Genomic DNA, 20,978 nt, shown 5'->3' on the forward strand with positions numbered 1-20,978 from the left:
AATTGCTTATGAGCACTTGTACAATCTTTTTTTTCCAGACCTGTGCCAGCACCTGATTGACAGCAAGCTGACTGACCCCAGGAAGCTTGTGCAGGAAGAAGACCGTTGGGAGAGCACCTGGGTCCAGAAGATGTATGGGGAGACCACTCAAAGGGTGGGCAGGGTCCATCTCAGAAGAAAGGGGGGGGGGGTAAGTGTAAGCAAGGGGAGTTCTCTAAAGAGCCCCAACCTAGTTCCCAGGGTAAGGATTCCCAGCCCCCCCCCCCCCATGTGAGAAGAAACCATGGTTCTCCAAAGGGAAGCCTGTAGAGGAGGGTCCCCGCAAGTGCTTTGCATGTGACTAGGTGGGTCATGTGAGGGGGGACCCCAAATGTCCCAAGAGTACACCAGCATCTACTGGTGCTTAGTCACAGGGTTTGGACAGTGTAGCACTTGGGGAGGAGTTGGTTCCAGGTGGGTGGGAGCCAGCTGAGATGACCCTTGTCTCACTAGGGTACAGTGAGATGGTCCAGAGAACCTTAGTGCCTGCGAACACTAAGAAGTGCAGGCCGTGGGTGACCATCAATAGACAGAGGGTGGAGGCTCTGAGAGACAAAGGAGCCAGTGTCACTACAGTGAGAAGTCACCTGGTGTCTAAAGAGCAGATAGATCCCCGTGTACTTCACCAAGTAGTTTGCAGTGGACAACTCAGAGTGCCTGTGCAGAGTGGCGCAGATTCCCTTTGAATGGGGGGGCTTAGGTTCCTTGAAAGTAGCTGTGAGTCCAACCATGCCTGTAGATTGTTTGTGTGGCAATGACCTGGAGGATTCCCCTTGGAAGGAGGTGGAACACAGGTCACACTTGAAGATGTTGGGTCTGCCTGGGTGGGTGGGTGTGTCTACCCGGTCAATGGCAGCCCACCAGGGTGGTAAAAAAAGCCTCTGGAGCCTGAAACAGTGGCCCATGAGTCCACCAGTAGGAGGAAGGACAAGGGGTGCAGGAAACTGGCACCATATGTTCCTACTGTCCGGGAGGAGGCTGAACCTGAGGGTGACACCCCAGAGCCTACAGGGGAACAGGTGGATGAGCTCGAGGAGGTACCTGAGCTGTCACAGTGCCAGCAGGAAGGGAGACCCATGAGGGAGGCATCCTGTGAAGCACAGAGAGTATGCCCTATGCTGGAGGGTTTGCGGCAGCAGGCTGCAGAGCAGGCGGTTGGTAAGGAGCCAGGATCACACCTGATCTATTGGGAGGACGGTCTCCTGTATAGTGAGCCTAAGGTTGCTGAGCCTGGGTCAGCCTGTGTGCTGGTGGCACCCCAGTACTTCAGAGCATTCCTACTGGGTCTGGCTCATGATGTGCCTTTAGCTGGACATCTGGGCAGGACAAGACCTTTGAACGGTTTGTCACCCACTTTCAACGGCCCTTAATGCGCAGGCACTCAGATGTACACTATAGGTATTCCCCAACTTGTCAGGCAAAGTGGCAAGAGTGGGGGGAAATGCAAGGCTCCCCTCCAACCTTTACCAGTGGTTATTACCCCCTTTGAAATGGTTGGTATTGAGATTGTTCGGTCTCTGGATCCCAAGACAGCCATGGGCAGCAGATTTATCCTGGTCTTGGTGGACCATGCCACCCAGTACCCAAAAGTCACTCCTCCGAGGTCAATCACCTCGCCTGTGGTGGGCCATGCTTTGATGGGGGTTTTACCCACATGGGGTTCCCCAAGGAAATGGTATCTGATAGGGGTACGAACTTCATATCTACTTATATGAAGTCTCTGTGGCAGGAGTGTGGGGTAACGTATAAGTTCACCACTCCTTACCACCCCCAAAGCAATAGTCTGGTTGAAAGGTTCACCTGCAACATGAAAGGGGTGATCATGGGCCTGTCAGAGCTCTTGGGGCAGAACTGGGACGTCCTCTTGCCATGCCTTCTGTTCACCTACAGGGAGGAGCCTCAAAAAGGACTTGGATTTAGCCCTTTTGAGAAACTGTATGGCCACCCTGTTAGGGGACCTTTGAGTCTGGTTAGGGAAGGTTTGGAGAAAGCCTCCAGTAATTCAAAGAGAACCTGGAAGCAAGCCAGGGAGATATGAAACACTGGTACGACCAGATTGCCACTCTGGTTGAGTTACAGCCTGGCCAGAAAATGTGGGTGATGGTGCTAGTGGAGCCTAGGGCACTCCCCAGGACAAGTGGACTGGGCCTTTTGAGGTGGTGGAGTGCAAGAGAGAAGTCACCTACCTGGTGAACTTGTGGACTCCCAGGAACCTCTTGAGGGTCCTGCATGTGAACTACCTCAAGCCGCACTTTGACCAAATGGAATTGTCTATGCTCCTAGATGGGTGGAGAAAGAGAGTGAGCATTTTCCTGACCTCCTCTCAGCTGGAGAGAAGGATGGGTCTGTGGAGGGTGTGAACTTCTGCCCCTCCCTGACCTCAGAATAACAGAAACTCTGTCACCAAGTGTTGGGTCACTTTGCCTCCCTGTTCTCATTGATCCCAGGGGTCACACACTTGTGTATACATGATGGGGACACTGGGGACAGGCCACCTGTTAAACAGAAGGTTTACAGGGTGACTGATAAGGTCAGGGCCAGCATCAAAGATGAGGTATCAAAGATGTTAAACCTAGAGGTAGTTTAATTATCCAGTAGTCCTTGGGCCAGACAAGTGGTCTTTGTCCCAAAGGCTGCTGTTCTTGGTGCCACCCCAGGACTCTGGTTCTGTGTGGATTACCAGGGTCTCAATGTGTCCACCAAGACTGAGGTGCACTCCATCCCCGAGCTGATGAGCTTGTTGATCGGTTGGGAGCTGCCAAATGCCTTAGCAACTTTGACTTGACGTCTGGTATTGTCAGATTTCCTTAACTGTGGGGGTCCAAGGAGAGGGCAGCATTTTCTACCCCAGATGGGCACTACCAGTTTAAAGTAATGCCCTTTGGGATGGAAAATGCTCCTGCCACCTTTCAGATGTGATTTCTGTGCAGCCTACCTGGACGACATTGCTGTGTTCAGTTCTACTTGGGAGAAACACTTGCAGCACCTCTGCAAAGTGTTGGAGTCCCTGCAATAGGCAGGCCTCACTATTAAGGCAAGCAAGTGCCAGATAGGGCAGGGTTCAGTGGTGTACTGGGACACCAGGTGGGGAGTGGTCAGGTGGCACCCCTACAGCTAAAAATGTACACTATTCTGGCTTTGGAGCCACCCAAGACCCAGACAGAGGTGAGATCTTTTTTAGACTCACTGTCTATTATAGGAGGTTTGTCAAGGGATATGGCACCATTGTTGCTCCCTTGAATGAGTTGCCTTCCAAGAAGCAACCAAAGAAGGTGATCTGGACAGAGTCTTGCCAGCCAGCTTTTGATGCCCTGAAGGCAGCCTTGTTCACAGCACCTGTGCTGAGGGCACCTGATTTCTCCAAGGAGTTTGTTTTGCAAACTGATGCTTCAGAGCATGGTATAGGAGCAGTGTTATCACAGCTAAATGAAGAGGGTCTAGATCAACCTGTAGCCTTCATTAGTAGGAGGTTACTTCCCAGGGAATGTAGGTGGAGTGCAATGGAGCATGAAGCTTTTGCTGTGGTCTGGGTGCTGAAGAGGCTAAGACCTTTCTTGTTTGGGACTCACTTCCGGGTTCAGACAGACCACAGACCCCTCAGATGGTTAATGCAGATGAGGGGTGAGAATCCAAAACTGTTGAGGTGGTCCATTTCCCTACAGGGGATGGACTTTACGATGGAACACCATCCTGGCACAGAACATGCCAATGCTTATGATCTGTCCAGATTCTTCCACCTTAGTGATGAGAACTCCCATGAGGTTGGGTAGTTTCTCCCCACTTTCAGCTGGGGGGGGGACACGTGTTAGACTTGGCATCATTGGCATGGTCTCCCTTAATGTTGTGTCTGCTTCCCAGGTTGTTGATGTGTGCTGGACTCTGTTTTTTGCTGTTTTTGATACTCTGGGCACTTTACCACTGCTAACCAGTGCTAAAGTGCAAGTGCCCCTATGTAAAATGTATGTGTAATTGGCTTATCCATGATTGGCATATTTGATTCACTAGTATATCCCTAGTAAAGTGCACTAGAGGTGCCCAAGGCCTGTAAATCAAATGCTACTAGTGGGCCTGAAGCACTGATTGTGCCACCCACATTAGTAGCCCTGTAAACATGGCTCAGACCTGCCACTGCAGTGTCTGTGTGTACAGTTTTAAACTGCCAATTCGACTTGGCAAGTGGACCCATTTGCCAGGCCTAAGTCTTCCTTTTTCATACATGTAAGGCACCCCTAAGGTAGACCCTAGGTAGCCCCATGGCCGGGTTCAGTGCATTTTTAAGGTAGGACTTATACTAATGTGTTTTATATGTCCCATTAGTGAAATACTGCTAAATTTGGTTTTCACTGTGCAAGGCCTATCTCTCTCATATGTTAACATGGGGGCTGCCTTTAAATATTATTAAAGTGTAGATTCCCTTTGGGAGCAGATGGAAATTTGGAGTTTAGGGTCTCTGAACTAACAATTTAAAAATACATCTTTTAGTAAAGTCTGTTTTTAGATTGTGTGTTTGAAAATGCCACTTTTAGAAAGTAGGCATTTTCTTGCTTAAACCATTCTCTGATTCTGCCTGTTTGTGGATTTCCTCGCTGGGTTTGACAGTTGGGCAGTTTGCACCTCTCCTCTAGACAGTGACACAAAGGGAGCTGGGGTGTAGTCTGCATACCGTGATGAGCCATCTGTGCTGGGAGGGAGAGGAGGAGTGTTCACTCGCACAAAGCAGTCTCCAACCTGCTGGTGTGTGTCTGGGGCCTGGCCTGGGGAAGGTAGGATCGTACAAAGAAAGGGGTATAAGTAGTGGACCCAAAACCCCTGAAAACTAGATCACTTCTGGAATCAAGAGGAACCTCTGCCAATGACAAGAGCTGAAGAGCTGAGGAGAAGTGCTGCCCCTGCCTGTGGCTGTGCTTTGTTGGGCTATCTTGCAATTGCTGTTTCTGCCTGTGAGAGGGGGACCAAGACTGGACTTTATTGTGAATTCCTGCTTGAGAAGAATCTCCAAGGGCTTGAACTGAGCTTGCCTCCTATTGTTGAAGTCTCAGGGCCATCAAAGACTTCCCCTGCCAGCACCTGGACTCTCTGCTGAGACTCCTGCCCTCCCAAGGTGTGCCCTATCCAGTCCCTGGGTCCTTGAAAGGTGAAGTTTGAAGAACAGGAGCTGAAAATCCACGCAGAGAATGCCGTTCAGGGAAATTATTAATGCAGCATTTGCAACACAGCTGATAAACTACGCGCCTCTGGCTTCTCAGCTAAAATCAATGCTCCACCTGCATCGTGGCTGCGAGATCGATGTAGCACAGCTTGAGAAACAACATGCAACACCTGCGTACGGAGGCTGATAATGACTCAAACCCCATGCAGCCCCGTTTTCCAATACCGTGCGACCGGATTTTCCGCGCATCATCCCTGAGCATCCAAGTCAACCTGGCTCTGCACAGATCCGAGATACCTGTCCAGAAATCAATGCATCACTCTCTTGCGAGGGTGAACAACGACGCATCGCCGACCCAACTGGAGAAGGAAACGACGCATGGCCTCACTTGCGAGTAAGGAATCAACGCATCACTACCCTTTTTTTTTTAAACAACTGCGTTCTCACTGTTTTCTAAGGATTAAGACTCTTATTCTTTTGAAAATTCATATCTTGACTTGTGTATGTTGGATTGTTGTCGTTTTGGTCTTGTTTTGTTTAGATAAATATTACCTTTTTTACTAAACCTCTCTTGTGTCATTTCGTAGTGTTTTCACGGTATTCCTGTGTGTGTTGATACTAATACTTTACACATTGCTTCCAAAGTTAAGCCTGCCTGCTCGTGCCAAGCTACCAAGGGAGTGAGTGGGGGGGTTACTGAGGGTGATTCCCCTTTACCCTGACTGGAGTGAGGGTCCTTGCTTGGACAGGGGGTAACCTGACTGCCAACCAAAGACCCCATTTCTAACAGGTTCTTTTCCAGATTTACTTAAACAACAGATCTGTCACTCACAGCTCCAGATGAGAAAAGGGCCTGTTTGTTCTTTGGTAAATTCCTTGGATAATACACATCCAGGTTGTCTGCACTGTAGTGTTAATTGATTGATGTGCATCTAGTGGCATTCATTTTCAAATTTTAAGTACAAAACTGTCACAGAATCAGTACAGTACATTCACTACTGCAAGTTTGGTCTAGTCAGACATTGACTGAATAACTTGAGAAGTGCTTCTTTTAATTTCAGGTTGATAATGTGCTACATTACTATCATTGGTCATTCATCCTTCTCATGGATTTTCATACTAACTCATTAACCGAAATGCAGCTATTAAGGTTTATTAATTAATTAATGCATTTATTTACTCGGGAAAACGTCATAAAATCACATCACCGGCAGAGGACGTATGGGGTATGAGAGGCTGATAATGTAGGGTGGAGTTGAATAAGAAATTAGTATATTAGTTACAGATATATTCTATTTATTTTTTAGGTTCATAAGCTTAGCCAAATTGTTAAAATCTCAATGTGTTTAAAATAAGTGGTTAAGTTGTGGACGATTACCAAACTTAAAAGGTTTCATGTGTAGCTGGGTGGCAATGGAAAAAATATCTAATTTCTAGAAGAATGGTTAAATCTGGAATCCAGTCATTTGCAAAATGTTCTCCAAACTGGCTCATTGAAAGTCATGTAGGACAATCAACTGGCAAAATCACCGAAAGAAAATACTTGGTCAGCTTACCTCCTGGTTCTGAATTTTCTCCTTTCAGAATGGGAAATAATACAAATGTTCTGTTTCACCAAATAGTAATCCACATTTGATTCCCTTTCCAACCCACCCATATCCCATGCAACACTACTCTGCAGAATTTCACAGTAAATAGTCTGAAACCATGCATCATTTGCGGGTGGAATCGAATTGGCTTAAAAAAAATTGTGTCCTATTTGGCCTCAGCTGTCAGGAAAAAACACCATAATATGACAGAACAGATTCCTCCATTGAATTCACATCTAGAATTAAGAATCTCTACTGGAGTAAATTATATTACCACCAAACTCTAAATTAAGCTCTAAGAAAGAAGTATCTATAACCAAAGACATTACCTTTAGTTACTGTTATAGGCCCGAAGTAGTTGGCATCCATGATCTTTTTATCCAGATCCAGAGTGACACTTTGGACAGGTCCTTTCACTTTCATGCTAGCATTGTTTATCAGAACATCCACACATCCATAGCTATCCAGGATTTCTTTGGCAACATCTTGGATACACGTTATATCGCTGATATCGAGAAGAACCAGCTTTGGTGTAAATGTCTGGTAGATAAAAATACATCAAATACATTTTATTTCGATTATATGCAAAATAGATCTCACGATATTAAGCTACAAAATATTTGAGTTCGGGAGCTGGATCACAAACCATTTTCAATGGTGCTATTTCGTGTACTAGGTGGTAAGTTGTAGCAGTTCCCTGGAGCACAACACCTTTTAACTTTAACACCATATTATGAAAGCAGATTCCTTGAGGTGGTAGTGTTTGACAATAATGCCTCTGGGGTTTGTTGTGGGACATTTGGTTGTAATGTGTTATTTTGTTTTTGTACAGCTGTGTTTCTGTGTTGCATTTTTAAAATATGGTCTTGTTTTGTTGTAAGGTGTTGTACTGAGCAGGAAGAAAGAAGCAAAACCAGCATCAGCACTCAGGCCCTCCAGTCTGTAATAAAACTAAGACAATTTCTAAACCCCATATACTTCCGCTCTGTTATCCTATTTAAAGTAAATTCATGACTGAACTATGGTAATGCAGTTCTCGTGGGGCTTTCAAAAATCAAGCTCTTACCCCTGAAGGCTAAAAGACTAACGTAGGGGAAGAAAAGCTTCAATCATATCAGATCTGTGTTGCAGACTTCGCTACTAGGACAGGTCTTACCAGTTGATACAGTCTTTTCCATAGGGCTTTTTTAATTCACTTCCACACCAACTTGCCTAGCATCCATTTCCTGCTAAGTGGGCCTCAATCTAGGGCATTGATTCTTTTGAGCCATTCTTTATAAAATCCCTATTTTCTGGTGCTATCCTTTTGCTTTCTCTTACGTTTTAAGTATTCATTTAGTCATTTTGTAATCTTCCATTTTATTAGCACTGATTTCTTCTTGCAATTCCTTCAGTACACCCCTGTTGCTTTCTGACATATCTCCATCTGCCCGCAGGTGTTCGCTGTATACTTGTTGAACTTTCATTTGAGTTTGCCCATAAGGATACCCTTGTTAGACTGACACGTTCTCGATTTATCTGATGCTGTTGCTGTAGATTATAGATGTCTCCTTCAGAAGATAAATCATATTTTAATTTGAGCTTACCACTATATATCTGTACTGCTCCCCAGCTCATAATATCCATGGTAGTCTCTACTGGGAAAGCTGCTGCCGGCAGGCTAGGCAGATTGTACAGGAAGCAGGCGCGTTAGACATCGGACCCTTGTCCCTCTGCCCACCTCGACATGGGCGCACTCCTTACCCAGCACTCTGACACTGGCTCTGAAACAGCCTTCACTGTACTGGGGCTGAGTTCAGTCCCAGTGCAGGTCGAATACATTGGAGATGTGCTCTGAAATTCGTTGTGGACTGGACCAAGAGCAGAGGGATGCAAGCCACATCCACAATTAGGCGTACTGCTTCCGCATCAACAACACACTGAACCCTCGTCAGTTGGCACCTATTGTCCCAGCTTGCCCCTTGCCACATGCAAGCTCCTACTGAGCATAGGACCCCCTCAGATTGACTCCACCGTTTTGCCTCCTATCTTCCCAAGGCCGTGACTCCTGGATCTGTATCTTCTCCTGTGGCTTGCCACCTGCTGTTGGGCTGCAACCGGGGAATACTGTCTGCTCCCCACCACAACTGTAAGAAGTGTTGTCACCACAGTAAACTCAAGTCATGCAATGTGTGTATCGTCACTAAGAGGGGTCCATGACGTGTGACAGTCGAAGGGGCAAGGAGTAGGGGACGAGGATCTTGAATATGAGTCTAAGTATGAGACTGTAAGCGGCCACCAAACCTGGGTGCAAGCTATACTGGCCACCGCTGCACCCTGTGGTTGCGGCCACCGCGCCTAATGTACTTTATAGTCTGCAAGTTCACATCACAGACCTTCGGCAAAGTTTCTCCTACAGCTGTGAACCATCCTTGGGCTCCGTCTGGGTCTGTTTGCCCTTCCTAACTGGCCCCAGGAGGGCTCTGTCTCACCACTCCCCGTTAACAAGTTTCAGTTGGTCCAGCTGGTGGGAATGGCAGAAGAACCAGCAAGTTCTCTCTCTCATCTCTCCGACGGCTCCTTGTGCTCTAGGCACCAAGACCGGCTTTTTACCAGTTAGTTGACTCTTTGGTTGTGTAAGCCCTTCAACCTTGTAACTGGGCACCTCAGCTACTGTGGTATGCCCTCAGCCCAATCCTACCAAATGGGTCCAATAGTAGCCCGGTAGGAGCCCCTGACAGACCAACACAGCCCAATAGAGCCTGATCACGGTTGCAGCAGGTAAGGGGAGAGGATGTGGTGTAACAGTCAGAGCTGCTAACTTCGAAGCTTGGGAACCAGGTTTGAGTCTCGGCATTGCCTCAACATCCTGCGATTCTGGGCAAATCACTTAATCTTCCCAAGTCTACCAAAAAGGAATGTGTCCTTGTGTAATGTAACTAGTGCTCATGTAAAGCGCCCCAATGCATTCAGTTAAAGTTTGCAATATAAAAAACTGCAAAAAAAGCCGCTCCCGGCAACCCCGTGGGTTCCAGCTCTCCACTCCGCATTAACGGCTCCCTGGTGTCAAAGCAGAGAACACTGCGGCCCCCGGCACAGCAATTTCTCCAACACCCCTTGCCAAGATCCCTACAAAAAAGGAAAGGGAATGAGTGAGGGTTCAAGCAAGGATAGCCAGAGCCAACCCAGACAGTTGTTAGCTCCTAGTTCTCCAGCCAGCACTCTGATGCAGGTGAAACGCTATCTGGATCAGATTTGAGATATGGGCTCTTGATTCCAGGCCTCCAGGGGCTCACCAGTCATTAGCCATTCAGCCCAAGGCCAATGAATATCTGTGAGGTGTGGGAAATTGGGGGCCCCTCATCAAAACCTCTGGGGGGGGCATCATTTTGCTTTACACCACTGCATTTAGGAATTCCACTGTTAGAAATGGGGTCTTTGGTTGGCAGTCAGGTTACCCCCTGTCCAAGCAAGGACCCTCACTCTAGTCAGGGTAAAAGAGAATCACCCTCAGCTAACCCCCACTCACCCCCTTGATAGCTTGACACGAGTAGGCAGGCTTAACTTCAGAGTGCTAGGTGTAAAGTATTTGTACCAACACACAGAGTAACTTATTAAAAACACTACAAAATGACACAACACAGGTTTAGGAAAATAGAAAATATTTATCTAAACAAAACAAGACCAAAACAACAAAAATCCACAACACATAAGTCAAGTTATCAATTAAAAACCAAAAAGAGTCCTCATGTAATTTTAAACACAACGCTAACGCTGTGAGCATGAAAATGTACCTTGGGCGTGTCGAAAATAACCCTGCATGGGCGAGGGTGAGTCAAAAATGGCTTGCGATGCCTTGGTATCACTCATGAGCGAGACCTTGCATCGTTTCTCCTTCAGTCGGGCTTCTTCTCTCCGCAGGAGAGCGATGCATCGACCCAGTCAGCACTCTCAGGTCTGGGCAGGCCTTGTGTCGTTTTTACACGCCAAGCGGTGTTTACATCCAAAATCCAGCCTCACGATGATCCAAAAACCACGCAGTGCGGGTTGCGATCTCACCAGTCTCCGTCAGCGATGCTGCTTGTGGTTTCTCCAGCCGCAGGCGTCGATCTTCCGGTCGCGTTGCAGGCGAGTGTCGATTTTCAGCTTCAAAACCAGCGGCGTGTCGATTTTTCAGCTGCAGATCGGAGACACGTCAATCTTTTCCCTGCACAGCGGTCGGTGCGTGGATTTCTTACTCTTGGGCTGCCAGCTTCTCCTTTCAGGGCCCCAGACACCGAATGGGCACCACTTGGCGGAGTAGGAGTCTCAGTAGAGGCTTCAGGTGCTGGCAGAGAGAAGTCTTTGCTGTACCTGAGACTTCAAATAGGAAGCAATCTCTAAATCAAGCCCTTGGAGAGTTCTTCACAAGAAGGAAGGCACACAAAGTCCAGTCTTTGTCCTCTAGCACAGGCAGAAGCAGCAACTGAAGGAGAGCTCCACAAAGCACAGTCACAGGCAGGACAGCTCTTCTTCCTCAGCTCTTCAGCTCTTCTCCAGGCAGAGGTTCCTCTTGGTTTCCAGAAGTGTTCTTAAGTCTGTGGTTTTGGGTGCCCTTCTTATACCCATTTTGCCCTTTGAAGTAGGCTTACTTCAAAGCAAAGTCTCTCTTGTTTGTGAAATCCTGCCTTGCACAGGCCAGGCCCCAGACACACACCAGGGGGTTGGAGACTGCATTGTGTGCGGGCAGGCAAAACCCTTTCAGGTGTGAGTCACCACTCCTCGCCTCCCTCCTAGCACAGATGGCTCATCAGGAAATGCAGACTACACCCCAGCTCCCTTTCTGTCATTGTCTAGTGAGAGGTGCAACCAGCCCAACTGTCACACTGACTGAGACAGGGAATCCACAAACAGGTAGAGTCACAGAAATGGTTTAAGCAAGAAAATGCTCACTTTCTAAAAGTGGCATTTTCAAACACACAATCTTAAAATCAACTTTATTAAAAGATGTATTTTTAAATTGTGAGTTTAGAAACCCCAAACTCCACATGTCTATCCGCTCCCAAAGGGAATCTACAATTTAATCATATTTAAAGGTAGCCCCCATGTTAACCTATGAGAGGGACAGGCCTTGCATCAGTGAAAAATGAATTTAGCAGTATTTCACTGTCAGGACATATAAAACACATTACTATGGCCCTCATTCCGACCCTGGCGGTCTTCCGCGGGTAACGGAAGCACCGCCAACAGGCTGGCGGTGCTTCAGTGCCCGCCGCGGTCGGAAAACCGGGTCCGGCGGTTTCCTGCCGGATTAGCCCCGGCTGGGCGAATCCTCCATGGGAACGGGTGTCCTGGGGCCCCTGGCTTAGCAGACAGTGAAAAGCGCGACGGGTGCAAATGCACCCGTCGCACACCTGCAACACCGCCGGCTCCATTCGGAGCCGGCTTCTGTGTTGTAGGCCCTTTCCCGCTGGGCCGGCGGGCGCTCCCTTGGCGGGCGCCCGCCGGCCCAGCAGGAAAGTCAGAATGGCCCCCGCGGTCTTTTGACCGCGGAGCGGCCAATTGGCGGTTCCCGCAAACTTGGAATGAGGGCCTATATGTCTTACCTTAACCATACACTGCACCCTGCCCTTGGGGCTACCTAGCGCCTACCTTTGGGGTGTTTTATATGTAAGAAAAGGGAAGGTTTAGGACTGGCAAGTGGGTACACTTGCCAAGTCGAATTTACAGTTAAAAACTGCACACACAGACACTGCAGTGGCAGATCTGAGACATGATTACAGAGCTACTTAGGTGGGTGGCACAACCAGTGCTGCAGGCCCACTAGTAGCATTTGATTTACAGGCCCTGGGCACTTCTAGTGCATTTTAGTAGGGACTTTCTAGTAAATCAAATATGCTAATCATGGATAAACCAATTACATACACATTTAGTATAGGAGCCCTTGCATTTTAGCTCTGGTTAGCAGTGGTAAAGTGCCCAGAGTAACAAAAACAGCAAAAACAGAGTCCAGCACACATCAACAACCTGGGAAACAGAGGCAAAAAATTAAGGGAGACCACACCAAGGATGAAAAGTCTAACAGCCACCCTCATATATTCCTAAACCATACAACTGTTCATCTGCAGGTGTGCCTCCTTTGAGGCAAATATTACTGTACTGATGCAAGCTTATTTATATACAGTGGCATTTGCTGAATTTGTGTGGGGAAAAAATCAAATATTTCGATGTGCAGGTAATTAAACCATATGATATGAAGTCTAATTATTTTGGTGCATGTTGGTTGTATGTACTTAAATGAAAAGTGCACATGGTTTGCACGCTGTAAGTAGGCACAGTTGTTTCAGTGGGTTGGTGTGTGATTCCATAGTCTTCATTTGGCTGTTTTTTTAAATTGTCTGATCTTCTGTAGGATAGAGTAGACTGCCAAGGCTTCTCTCCACCTTCCATCTTCCTAGGATGTTATATAGAGATTCCTAAAAATATTGTGCATGGCGCCAGGCGTCGGGCTCAGATGCGGTTTCTCTCGCTACATCGACCATATTACACAAAGTGCTCTGGGTGTACAATGGGTGTTTATGCGTGCTTTTTGCACCCCTGATGCACTTTGCTATTGCGGACAATTGTGCTGCCCTTCTCTAATATGGATTGTGCCAACACAGTAGGAGCCTACTTCTAGGGCACCTCTTGGGAGAGTGGACGGGGGACACAGGGACATCCAGGATGTCTCCCAGCATGGAAGTGCAGTCACATGCTACCCATTTCTTTAGTCCCTCTGCATTGATAGGTTGCCTGTTTCAAAATGCAAGTCGGCATTTCAGTGATGTGCTGTTTAAGTGCAGGCATTATTTCATGCCTGGACTATGCATATTTTCTCTATAATCAGGTGGCCAGCCTAACTCTTACTGGGCACCAAAAATTAAAGGAGCATGAAGGTGTGGAACAAGACAGTGTACGTGATCTGTAATACGATACCAGACGTCACTAGCATTTGCAAATGTTCACTGCTAGAATAATAATAAAGACATGTTGATTGTGCACCTTGAAGTCCTGGGTGTCTTGAAGCAAACTGGCCATACTAAGTGATCATCATTTGCAACCTGTACCTGGTCCATAGCAATGAACTTCCAATAAGCTGCAACATGATTTTTAACTCTCCTGGAAATACAAGGCACTTCCTAGTCACATGGGGCCATATTTATACTTTTTGCCGCACAACTGCGCCAACACAGTTGTGCGTCAAAAATTTTACCGCCGTCTAACGCCATTCCAACGCGCCATGCGGGTGCCTTATTTAAGGAATGACGTTAGCCGTAGGGGACAATGGGGAATGTGCGTAAAAAAATGGTGCACGTCAGGTCTGAGGCAAAAATCAGGCCTCAAACAGGATTTGCGCCATTTTTTTTGACGCACAACCCCCATTGACATGACTCCTGTCTTAGCAAAAACAGGAGTCATGCTCCCTTGCCCAATGGCCATGCCCTCCTGTCCACCGGGCATGGTCATTGGGCATAGTGGCATGTAGGGGGGGCCAAATTAGGCCCCCCTATGCCACTTAAAAAAAACTTTAAAGAAATACTTACCTGAACTTACCTTTACTTACCTGGGATGGGACCCCCCATCCATGGGTGTCCTCCAGGGGTGGGCGAGGGTGGCAGGTGGTGTCCCTGGGGGCAGGGGAGGGCACCTCTGGACTCCTTCCCAGCCCACAGATCCCTTAACGCCTGCCGTGACCCAGGCGTTAAGAAAACGGCACAATTGCGGCCGTGTGCTGTTTTTTAAGGCCCACCCCATCCTGTGCGTCAAAATGACGCTGGGGTATAAATAGGGCGCACAGGCCTTAAAGTCATTTTTTGGAAGGGAACGCCTACCTTGCATATCATTAACGCAAGGCAGTTTCCCGCTTCCAAAAAATGACGCACAAGGTGGAATTCTGACGTCCGCGGGGTCGGGCGTCAAAGTTTAAATATGGGGCAAGGTTTGCGCCGAATGTGCGTCAACATTTTTGATGCACATTTGGCGCAAACAGAGTATAAATATGCCCCATATTGTTTCTTCCATTTGTTGGAACGTTGTTTATTAATAAGGGCAGGCAGGTTCCTACATCACTTGCTAAGCTCTTGGCAGCTAGGCTCATGAGTAGTCAGGCTTAACGTAGGAGACAGGTGTGTAAAGCATTTCATAGCAACAAAACAGTAAATAAGTAAAACACAACATACAATAAAAATCCAGCACCAATTTATAAAAATAGGAAATATTTTTATTGTTAAAGTGACACCATAATGACAAAAATCCAATGTAGGAAACTGGAAATCTGATTTTGTTAAGAATAAATAAAAAAATGTGTTCTCTAGTTCCAAAATCCCAACTGTGACTATCTTGTCACGCTTGAGCGGTCAAAGTCAAAGTTAGAGACTGACAGCAATGGAGCACAATTTGGATACACTGAGCGGTAGGCCTTGTTGAAATGCCAGAAGGTTGTTTTGGGGGCTTTAAGTGTCCAGAACACCAGCCAATGTTCCAGAAGCTCTGAGGTGATCCTTGGAGAGTTGGGACTACGATTCCCACAATGCACCAGGTCAAGTGCTTAAAAATCCAATGGACACTGCTCAGATGGGTTCTTCTTGCAGGAGTTAATGTAGGGGACTCTTAGTCAATCAATCAATCAGGACTTGTAAAGGGTGGCTAATGCAGAAGGGGTAGAGCTGAATATGAGGATCTCAGTGTTGTCCGAGTTGAGCTAAAGGCAGCTAGCCTCCATCCAGGCGGTGACTGCTCTCATCCCCTTCTGGAAGTTCCTCTTGGCTAGCGCAGAGTCCTCGGACAGGGAGTGGATCATTTGGGTGTTGTCAGAGTAGGAGACTATGGCCCTCATTATGACCCTGGCGGTCCATGGACTGCCAGGGCCGCTGTGGCGGTCTCACCCCTGCAGGACCGACGGTGCAGACCGCCATATTACGAATTTGGCGGTTTGGCCATTGCCAAACTGCCGCGTCCCCGCCCGTCCCATGGTGGAAGTTGGATAACCGCCGAGGTTATTCCGACTAGGGACAACACCAGCATTTTCTGGCGGTCTCATCGCCACAAAATGCCGGTGGAAAGGTATCCCGATGACAGGAACTTGCTTTCCTGTTGCCGGGATGTCCTCCAAATACACGCACACATGCACCCACACACACACAATCACACATAGACACACCCCCACTCCCACAAGCACTCACAACATTCACCCCATAGACACGCATACATACCCATACACATCCATACATACACATATCTGCACGCACTCATTCACACCCCTCCTTACCCCTTACACATTCACCCATGTACACCCCCCACACCTTTCATTATGCATACACACACGCATCACCATCACCACATTTACACACAGGCACACACGCATGCATGCACAGACACTCCCCTTCCCCCCCACATTCATGACACACATACACACACTCAAAAAACACCCATTCACACCCCTCATCCTCCCCTTGCGGACAACACTTACCTCATTCAAAGAAGGTGCTCCTCTGTGAGGGGACAGGATCCAGCGCTCCCACGCCACCAGAAGGCTGCCACACAGAACTACTGTTTGTAATTCTGTGGGTGGTCTTTTTCTGGCGTGGTGGTGCCAGCAGTGGAACCGCCTAAGCGCCGCCGACTGCCATGATGAATGCCACCGGATATCCGACCACCAGCGGTGCAGATATCCGGTGGCAGTCATAATACAGCAGTCAGAAGACCACCAATACTGGCGGTCTTCCGGTGACTGTGGCAGTCTTGGCAAAAGACTGCCGCAGTCATAATGAGGGCCTATGTTTAGCTCATGTTGTCTGGTGATCTTGGTGAGTGGGGCCATGTAGACGTTGAAAAGCGTCGGGCTGAGTGAGGATCCTTGGGGCGCTCCGCAGCAAGTGTCTTTAGGTTCTGAAGTGAACTGTGGTAGTCTGACCTTCTGTGTTCTTCTCTTCTGGTGAGGAAGGACCTCATCCAGTTCAGGGCTTTGTCTTGGATGCTGACGTCGTGCAGTCTGTCGCAGAGGGTGGAGTGGGAGACGGTGTCAAATGCAGCGGAGAGGTCGAGGAGTTTGAGTGTGTCAGTGCCTCTGTGGTCCAGTATAATGCATATGTCATTGGTGGCTGCTAAGAGTGTGGTTTCGGTACTGTGGTTGCTTCTGAAGCCGGACTGGGAAGGATCCCGGAGATGGTGTGCCTTGAGGAACTCAGTGAGTTGTTGGTTGACAGCCTTCTCCGTTACCTTGGCTGGGAAAGGGAACAAAGAGATGGGTCTGTAGTTCTTCAGCTACCTAGGGTCTGCGGTGGGTTTCTTGAGTAGTGGGCTGATTTCAGTGTGTTTCCAGTCTGAGGGGAATGTGGCAGTCTTGAAGGACAGGTTGATGGTTCAGCAGAACTCAGGTGCTATGGAGACGCTGGCCAAGTTGAGGATGTGATGAGGGCATGGATCTGAAGGTGCTCCTGAGTGGATGGAGTTCATCAGTCTTTGGGTGTTTTCTATGGTGATGGGGGTCCAGGAGTTCAGTATCTGGTTGGGTGCAAGGTCCGTGGTGGTGAGCAGTGCTGGCAGGCTTTTGTTCCTGAAGCCTTCATAGATGTCCTGGATCTTGCAATGAAAGAAGGCAGTGAGGTTGTCTGAGAGGTCTTTGGAGGGAGGGCTGGATGAGGTGTCTGCCCCTGTAGCTCCCTTGTACCTGTTGCTTGCAGGGACTCCACTCCTTGATCTTTTGAAGCAAGGCAAAGTCCTCTTTGTAGCGAACCCCAGAGTGTTTGACAGGTGCAGTCCTTCAGACCAATGGGGTACAAGGTGCACCCTCTTAGATTACCACTTCCTGGGATGTGTGACATATTTTTGTCCCAGAAAAGCACAGTTTCTCAAAAAACTATAATGGAGAACATCTCAACTGGAGGTTCAGGTCTGGATAAGTCCACCCACAGGTGTGGCTAACTTTCCCCTACACTCCCCTTGTAGCCCCTCTTCTCATCTAATTAGAGGGGCTCCCATCTGGATGGGAGTGCAAGAAATAGGGAGGTCTGGTTTCTGTCCCAAATTTCTTTACCCCTTTGAAGACCCAAGAAAATCGAGAACCCACTTTAAAGATATCAAGGTTATTATAATGTCTCAGTTTATATTCAAGAAATGGTGCATCTGATTTGCATGTTCAGTTTTGGTGCATTTATTAATCTCATACACTGAAGATTTCTTGGGGAATACAAGAAGAGACAGCTGACACGTGTTTCGCCCCCTTGTGGTGAGTTCACCTGGGGCTTTTTCAAGGCTGCAAATGACGAATAGTAGTCAAATCAGGGTAGTAATACTATCGAGATTGATAGATTGGAATGTAAGTGAGGAAACTAAAAAGGTGCCACCCATTAGTTCAAAGTAGTGAATCTACGAAAAGAAAAGAGATATTGGATAGTGATCGTATCCAGGTGGTAGTCCCATAGCCTAACCCAAAGTGGTGAAAAAGATTAAAAATAAATATTCATGACAGTTGATATCCAAGATTTATGCTCATAAGGTTGTGGCGGTAGTGAAAATAAAAGTTGAAATTACAATTAACACTAATACCCTTTCTTGTAATTACAGCGCAAAGTAACTTTGAGAGGGCAACAAAGGGCCTGATTTAGATGTGGGAGGAGGGAACACTCTGTTAAATACATGGCGGATATCATGTTCGCCGTATTACGATCCCAATAGGATAGAATGGGATTGTAATACGGTGGACGGGATGTCTGTCACATTCATGATGGGGTAATCCCCTCCACTGATTTCTAAATGAGGACTTTGGAAAGAAATACAATTCTAGTAACAACAGCATTGCTGGATTCCTGCCAGAGGATGTGATGGCAACTCTCCTTTTATAGTAATGATCCAAATTACCCTTTTTATTAGTCATATTGCCACCCCCTATTCTCTGAGGGACCCCTTGAAAAACAGTTAAGGCAAACCCTGTTCCAGCGGGTGGTCTGATGAATGTCGCCCCTGATTTATGCCTTTTGACCAACAACCTAGTTGAGGATTGAAGGGGTGAGAGTACCATATAGGCTTATAACTATTAATGAACTGAAAATTGTTTTTAGTGATAGTTCTTCAAATAGGCAATTACTGCCCCCCTTCCAGTTCCCAATCATTTGGCTATTGCCCGCTAATAAACAGAGTGGTAGCCCTGCTGGGACACAATGCCCATCCCAATCTAGCAGGGGAGCAACACTAAGATGCTATCCCCTTGATACTGCCCTGCATACAAATATTTTCAGACAGGTAATTGTGGGCTCAGAAACACCAGGCTGCACCGAATGGCTCGGAGCAGTATCTGCCTAGGGGATTACAATTCCAGGCATTAATTATGCAGGTTTTGTATGCTAAATATCACAAGGAACAATGGATATATGGGAGAGAGTGGTATTTACCCTTATCTCCTAAAGAATTCATGTTCTCAAACAGGCACACTCTTTGCACCTCTTTAAGTCACTTGTAGCCAAGTCTAAGTGACCCCGTATGCAGATGTTCAATGTATCTAAGTCACATATTTTTTTATAAAAGGTGCACATACTGAACTTCAGTGTTTCCCTCCTCCAACTACTGGATGCACCTTTCCACTTTTAAAAAATGAGAAACCCCAAAACAGTGTACATGTGTTAGAAATTGGGTCTCTAATTGACTGAGGTATACACCCTTGTCCAAGTAGGGACCACAATCCTAGTCAGGGTAAATCACACACAATCCTAATAATCCTGTGCCCACCCTCTGGTAGCTTGGCACTGAGCAGTCAGGCTTAACTTAGAAGGCAATGTTTAAAGTATTTGTGCAATAAATCATACAGTAACACAGTGAAAACACCACAAAAATATACCTCACAGGATTAGAAAAATAGGTAATATTCTTCTGAATAAAATAAGGTCGAAACAACATAGATTCAACAAGCACAAGTTGATAATATCACTTTTGCATGTTTTTTAAAAAGAGTCTTAAATCTTTGAAATCAACAGTTGTCTCTGGATTACACAAAGTACCTGGTTTACGTAAAAAATATAACAAAAACGGAGACTGCAGAGGAGGAGATGTGCGGAAAAATAAGGTGTGCATCGGATTTTCCAACGCGGCACAGAGGTTGCGTCATTTGTTTCCAGGCTGCAAGGACTTGTGTTGTTTTGTTGGCGTGCAGTCTTGGTTCCTCATTGTGATACGGGGATCTTTTTGATGCCCAAGGATGATGCGGGGAAATTCTTGATGCGCTGGAAGCAGGCATTGATCCGGTAGGCGACGCGTTGAATTTTCCATAGCAAGGCAGGAGCTGCACCGAATTTCCACTTGGGAAGTCAGGCTGCATGGTTCCGGTTAAGCTGTGCGTTATTTCCAGCAGGCCGTGCATCGATCCGGTAGGTGATGCATCCAATTTTCCATCGCAAGGCAGGCACTGCGTTGAGTTTACACTCGGGAAGTCGGGCTGCCTCATTCCGGTTCGACTGTACGTCTATTTCTCAGTCACAAGGCAGGCTGTGTCTCGTTTCCGGCAGGCCGTGTATCAATTTTTGGTGCACAAGGGGTTTCCTGAAGAGATTACGTCTTTTAGGCCCTGAGACTTAAGAAAACAGGAGGCACGTTCAATCCAAGCCCTTGGAGAGCACTTCTCAGCAAAGTCAGGGCAGCATGGCAGCAGTCTTTCTAAGCAAAGCAGTCCAGATGAGTCCTTTTGGCAGCCAGGCAGTTCCTGTTGACAGGTTGCAGGGTCAGGTCCAGAAGTGTCAGAGTTGGTGAGGTCAGAGACCCAGTTTATATATCCAAAAATGCTTTTGAAGTGGTGGTGGGAAACTTCAAAGAGTAGTTTTGAAGTGCACAAGTTCCCCTTTCAGTACAGGCCTGTCTGCCAGGCTCCCAGTAGTGGGTTTGGCAGTCCATTGTGTGAGGGCAGGCCACTAGCCTTTGAAATGTAGGTGCTAGGCCCTTCACCCTTCCAAACCAGGAAGACCCATTCAGTATGCAGATGTGTGCAGGTGTGACTGAGTGTCCTGTGTTTGTAGTTGTCTGGGTGAAATGCACAAGGAGGCTGTCAACCAGCCCAGCCCAGATGTTGATTGGAGACAGGCTGCAAGGCACAGATGGTTTGTAAGTGCAGAGAAATGTTCACTTTCTAAAAGTGACATTTCTAAAACAGTAATATAAAATCCAACCTCACCAATTAGCAGGATTGTTAAATACTATTCTGGCCATACTAAATATGACCT

The 20,978-nt window shown here is 47.3% G+C and overlaps 1 protein-coding gene across 1 annotated transcript in view; it reads right to left on the bottom strand.

Moving 5' to 3' along the window:
* The window catches only part of DHRS7C (dehydrogenase/reductase 7C), a 151,406-nt gene that overhangs the window by 74,936 nt on the left and 55,492 nt on the right, over positions 1-20,978 (bottom strand). Inside the window, exon 4 of the mRNA XM_069200421.1 lies at positions 7,107-7,317. Coding sequence (XP_069056522.1) covers positions 7,107-7,317 — 211 coding nt within the window. The remainder of the gene's footprint in view (positions 1-7,106; positions 7,318-20,978) is intronic.

The sequence above is a fragment of the Pleurodeles waltl genome, chromosome 7 (genome assembly GCF_031143425.1).
Source record: "Pleurodeles waltl isolate 20211129_DDA chromosome 7, aPleWal1.hap1.20221129, whole genome shotgun sequence".
Taxonomy (NCBI): Eukaryota; Metazoa; Chordata; class Amphibia; order Caudata; family Salamandridae; genus Pleurodeles; species Pleurodeles waltl.